The sequence below is a fragment of the Schistocerca cancellata genome, chromosome 4, assembly GCF_023864275.1.
Source record: "Schistocerca cancellata isolate TAMUIC-IGC-003103 chromosome 4, iqSchCanc2.1, whole genome shotgun sequence".
In the NCBI taxonomy this organism is placed as follows: Eukaryota; Metazoa; Arthropoda; class Insecta; order Orthoptera; family Acrididae; genus Schistocerca; species Schistocerca cancellata.
The window spans coordinates 666375965-666381964 of NC_064629.1; the positions used below are offsets into that span (position 1 = coordinate 666375965).

General features: G+C 42.7%; 1 protein-coding gene across 1 annotated transcript in view; it reads right to left on the reverse strand.

Moving 5' to 3' along the window:
* The window catches only part of LOC126184374 (glutamate receptor ionotropic, kainate 2-like), a 326740-nt gene extending 321199 nt beyond the window's left edge, over positions 1 to 5541 (reverse strand). Inside the window, exons 1-3 of the mRNA XM_049926759.1 lie at positions 5534 to 5541; positions 5104 to 5245; positions 641 to 802 (exon numbers count right to left, since the gene is read on the reverse strand). Of these exons, the coding sequence (XP_049782716.1) occupies positions 641 to 802; positions 5104 to 5245; positions 5534 to 5541 (312 nt within the window). The remainder of the gene's footprint in view (positions 1 to 640; positions 803 to 5103; positions 5246 to 5533) is intronic.
* Between the last annotated feature and the right edge of the window lie 459 nt (positions 5542 to 6000).

The following is a 6000-nucleotide window of genomic DNA, read 5'->3' on the forward strand; positions in this document are numbered from 1 at the left end:
GCAACGAACGAGGCCTTCATTTAAAATAAATGAAGATTGAAAACAAATTTTGTATCAGAAGGACTGCGGAAGATGTAAGAGAATAGAACAGGACTTGAAGTGACCATAAAACATAAAATGTAAAAAGAAGAGTTTCTAAGTGCTTGCGCTCATCAGAAAGATTTTCTTCTTTTCAATAACACTATTCCTATGCAAAAATGGTTGTCTCTTGTACGGAAAATGAGTCAGCATCTCTTGCCCCATCTACTACATACGAATAAGAATGTGTGATGATTTTGGCCTTAATGTAACTATATTTAGCTAATCATCTTTTTTACCATCAAGAAAAGTAAATTGCCGTCGACTGTGTAAATTTTTAGGCAACGGAGGCACCATGTTTTTCAAATACTGTTTCCTCACAAGAACAACATTCAGATGAGGTTTGTTTGACATACTGTTGAGAGTTCATGGTGGTCAGAAGTAAGTAGGTAACAACAAAAAATCATTTTCTTAATTAAATATAACAAGTTGTGATTATTAAACAGAACTATTCCTTTGGTGAATAGCTCCACAGCTTTGTTATGACAGTGCTTAATATCAGCCATGCATCTAAACCTAAAAGGTAAGCGACGGAGAAAGGGACGAACGGAACGTAGCTCACCCTGATTCTCTCTGGCTTCAGGAGTTCTCTATTGTCATATTTTCCATAAGTAAAGTCTTGCATCTTCTTAATGACGGACTCCCGCCCGGGTTGGATTAAACGCAACGTTGTGATATTTATTCCACTCTTCAGGAACTGCGTGTAGTCTACAGTGTGGGCATCCTGTGAATGATTACAAATACTGTATAGCTCTGTACTTCATTACAAATCGGAAGGTAATCTACACCTACTAAGTTATCTGCAACTGTCTACAATTCATCTAATTTATGGCATGCAAAAAATTTTATCAGTATTCATTATTGTTCACCATTTTATTTTCTTTATGAGCAGAAGAATAAAATATTACATATTAATGTACACTGATTAATTCAGTAGCTACAATATTATGTCCTCATTTCAAAATATAACGTGTTTGTGTACAAATTGATATTTCTTCTGAGCAAAAGCACTTTGAACGACCGACTACAGCAGTATCACCAGTCATTACAAAATCCAACGAAAAGGTATTTTAGATTGCCATTTGTAAGGCAATAGTTTAATCTCATGGATTTTTTTTGGAAATTCAATCAATACTCAGATTGAATTTCCAAAAATACTACAGAAAAGCTCATGTATGATAGTGCCTTGTGGAACACTCATGTGTTCCCCACTAGATCATATAGCCACAGTCAGTGTGTAGTATCTATCAACGGTTCTCTTAACTACGCAGCGTTATATGGCTGTACAGGGTGGTCAAAAACAGCCTGAAAAGTTTGTAAGGATGTTGCAGGAGAGAGAGTCTCCTCCGTCTGAACAGGTCTCGGAAGGCTCAACGGTACCGACCGACCGCCGTGACATTCTCAGCCGTTGGGCGTCACTGGATGCAGGGATGGAGGGGCATGTGGTCAACACACCGCTCTCTCGGTCGTTGTCAGTTTTCTCAATAAAAGCCGCTACTTCTGAGTCAAGTAGCTCCACAATCGGCTTCACAAGGGCTGAGTGCATCCCGCTTACCAACAGCACTCGGCAGAGTCGGACGATAACCAAACGAAGTGCTAGCGCAGCCTGAGAGTGCTTAACTTTGTGGACCTGATGGAAACCGCTACTACCACTGGGGAAAGGACATTGACTTGGAGAGGTGGTGTTGATAAATAATTGTCAATTAAAAAATTCGATAAGTTGCGCCGTTTCCGAGTCATTTAACATTGAAGTTACCCAATAAGGTTGTTGCGAACGCAAACTGAAGCACTTGCATGCCCTAAAATGCGGTAATGCACAGAAATCTGTGGGTTCGTGAGTTACCACTTGTTACAATGCCCGTTACTAGTTGAAATGTGCCTTTTTCGGAAGTGATAAATTTAAGCTAGGTGAGCAAATGCCACTCTTGTTCGGTTTGAGAATACGTTTGGTGACACTGCCTTTGGCAGGCGGCTTGAATTTGCGCGCTCGACTACCTGGTCGGTTAACTTCAACACTAAGTAACTCGAAAACAAATAGAACTTTTTTCTGAACGGTTATTTCTCAGCACATCCTCCCCTTCAACGCCATAACAAGCTTTTCAGACTGTTTTTGGCCACCCTGTATATGTGACGTAACATGAATTTGATTCATCACACTAGACAACTCGTTTCCATCGTACCATGTTCCAAACACGAACCTTCTACGCCGACAGCAGTCACAAGCTACGATACTGTGAAATCAGCAAGATGTATTTTTCATCTGTTTTGCCACTACTTGTTGACGATTCACTTTTACAGAGGTGGCAATCCTCCATTGTGCCTACCTTGTCATGTGACAGAGTTCATCCACTTCAGATAAAAGCTAATGATAGCAGTATGACAACATTAGATGACCATTGCCGTTTCTGTGTTAATCACAGCTGCCATATCGATCACACCTTTCTTCATCAGCTATTCTTTGGAATTATAGTCTACCGCATTATTTCTCTGGATCTTCAGCACGTTTCAAAAACTTTCTCGTCACCAGCAGTTCAAGTGAGCGAGTAATGCATATTCTAATAAGTACGATGACGTCATAATATGTTACCTGATTATAGTAAACTGTATAAATAACAGGCTGCACAACATCATATCTGCACTTGGAAAGTGCAATAACTGTGTTTGTGAAACAAATAATATTTCATTTCCTAAATATCTGATGTGCAAAACTTAAAAAAGAAAGTAACTTTCGCATGATGTGTCAATGCCGAGCACATAGCTCTATGAAACTCGGATCATACGTAAGACCTGCTACAGTGTAGTACAGTACAGTAGAGTATAGTACACTAGAGTACAGAAGATAATATAAATACGCAGTGAGACCAACAGAAAAGACACTTTTATTCAAGAGAGTATTTACAGTAAAGTGACCACGATTTGTGATAGTCACCTACACAGTGCAACCGACCGTGCATTCTTCTTGTTAGGGACTTTGATCACCATGGACGGCAGTTAATGCTCTGCAACGTGCTCACATGTTGTTCACAAGGTTGGTAAGCAGTTCTTGTGGTAGAGCGTTCCATTTTTCCAACAGCGCGGTTGACAAGTGCTGGATGGTCGGTGGCCATGCGGACGTGCTGCAATACGTCTTACCAATGCGTACCACACGTCATCAGTGGGATTTATGTACTGGAGTGGACAGGCAAGGTCATTAGCCGAATATAGTCTCGTTTCAAGAACTCCTCCGCCTGCGCTGTTCGATGTGGTCGCCATAGTCATGCATAAAAGTAGAGTCAGGGCCGAATGCATTCCAGGGAAAATGCACTTGGGAAGGAGTACAGTGTCACAATAACACTGACCAGTGAGTAAACCGTGTTCAAAGATTTGGAAGCAAGTACGCCCATGCAACATTATGCCTCCCTACATAACACCTGGATCACAAAAGCGATCACGTGCGACAATGTTTCTCAGTGCATTATGTATTCTCACCTCTCGCCTTATGTGGGTACGTCCAGCATCGTCTCTAACATGTTCATTTTGGTTGTCCAGGCGTTATGGTGTAGTGGTTCAAATGGCTCTGAGTACTATGGGACTTAACTTCTGAGGTCATCAGTCCCCTAGAACTTAGAACTACTTAAACCTAACTAACCTAAGGACATCACATACATCCATGCCCAAGGCAGGATTCGAACCTGGGGTAATGGGGAGGGTGGATTGTGGCATGGGTATACTGACCACGAAATCTTTGAACATGGTTACGTTATTGTTGTTTTATCCTGCCTACTCGTCAAATATGGGGTGCCTAGGAAACCAGCTTTCTTGGATCGCTAGACAACAATTCAGGAAAGTAGTATTAATGAATCATATTACAGACAATAAATGACAGTACTTAATTTTGAGAAACACAGATGTGTCGCAAGCAAAGAGTGACATGAAATATAATCAGTGCCCTTCAGTATAGCGATTCCAATACAAGTCAAGTAATACAGTGGATGCTTCTATCCTGGTCGCTGGTCTTGACGCTTCCGTAAAACTGGGCGCGACTAGTTGGGAGCGGCGATTACGTTCACTTCGACTAGAGGCCGCTGCTGTAGCGTTGCCGTCCTAGAGAGCGGTCGGTCAGTGTGCTATTGACTGACATCTTCTTCACAGCCCTCTCTGCTCTATCGTTCCCGACTTGCTTGCCGGCGCTTGACTTTGCGCAGGAACAGTTGTGACACTGTACTCCTTGCCCATGTGCGTCTTTCGCCCATGACATATTTGTTGATGTGAATGCGCGGTCGCATTGAACAGCGCAGGTGTAGAAGCATTTGGAAGGAGAGGATATTCGGCGAATGGACTGCCCTGTCCCTTCCGACGACGTCAGTCACATCGAAAAATTGTGTGATGCGTTAGGGAGGTGTATTGCATAACGTCCACATGCACCAATGACAGTCCAGCAGTTGTTAACTGTGTTGGTGGAAGCATGGGGACCCTACCACAAGAACTCCTTACCAACCTTGTGGCCAGCATACGAGCACTTTGCAGAACATGATGCACTGCCGTCTGCAGTGACCACACATCCTATTAAGCCGCGCGGGATTAGCCGAGCGGTCTTGGGCGCTGCAGTCATGGACTGTGCGGCTGGTCCCGGCGGAGGTTCGAGTCCTCCCTCGGGCATGGGTGTGTGTGTGTTTGTCCTTAGGATAATTTAGGTTAAGTAGTGTGTAAGCTTAGGGACTGATGACCTTAGCAGTTGAGTGCCATAAGATTTCACACACATTTGAACATCCTATTAAGAACAATATCCCACCTTCTGTAATGTCCAGGGGACCGTCACAAATCACAGTGACTTTAACGTAATTTTTGCCTTTGAATAATAGTGTCATTTCTGTTTGTCTCATTGCGTATTTCTTTCAGTTGCCTTCTGTCCTATGCTGTAGTAGTTCTTTACATATACTGTCCAACTTTCATCGGGTAATACATTAAGCGGACGTTACTTTCGGCCTTTAATTTTGCACACTAGTATAGATACTCTGACGTGTTTCATACACCATGATGTCTCACCAGAGAAGTGATGAAAAATGACTGGTAAACGTGCATCAGTTTGACCTCGTCTGCCTGGCGCAGAACGTCCAGTATGAGGTCCGGCTCACAGTCCAGGACTACTCGCGTCTCCGAGGAATTCTTCACTTCCTTGAGAAGCGGCCTGTGGATGAAAATTCATTGGTTCGTTATCGTCACCATACAGAATGACTAGATACTTATATTACATTAAAACTGAACCTGGCAAGAACAGATCAGACCAGGCACCCTCTAAAGAACAGAGGTTGTAATAAATTACTTTTAATTCCACCCAGAAGAAACCTATGACAAGTGTTTCGGTAACTTTTAGATAGAAAACGTACGATCAGATCAAGCAGCGTATAATAGTTGGTGTTAATGCAACCAGTTACTCAGGTCCTATAATTTTACCATTGTCTTACATCACATTCACGTCACCATTCTTCTTGTGAAATAGTGGGAAGTTTAGGTAAAGGTGATGGAGGTGGGTAGCAATTATGCACCCTTCTTTCCAAAGTAGATCACAAAGGCTCAATAATATTGAAATCTGGTGAGTGGTGGTCAGGGTTTCATCCTCGTCCTCACGAAACCAGTCCTGGACGATGTGAACTGTGTGAACAGGGTCCTGTCGTCAGGGAACACAGAGTCGACATTAGAGAACAAACATTGTTCTTATAATCCCTGGCAGTAAAGCGACCGTACAAAGTAGCTATCGCGCCCATGGAATATCACGATATGGGTTCCCAAAACATCACCGAATCCCCTCCATGTTTCACTCTCGGGGCGTATACTTCCCCAGAAGATGGAAACAGTGTGAAAGAAAATTCGTCCGACCAAATGACTTTCTTCCATTGCTTCAAAGTCCAGGTTTTATGGCTTCGGCACCGAGTTTTCCTGTGA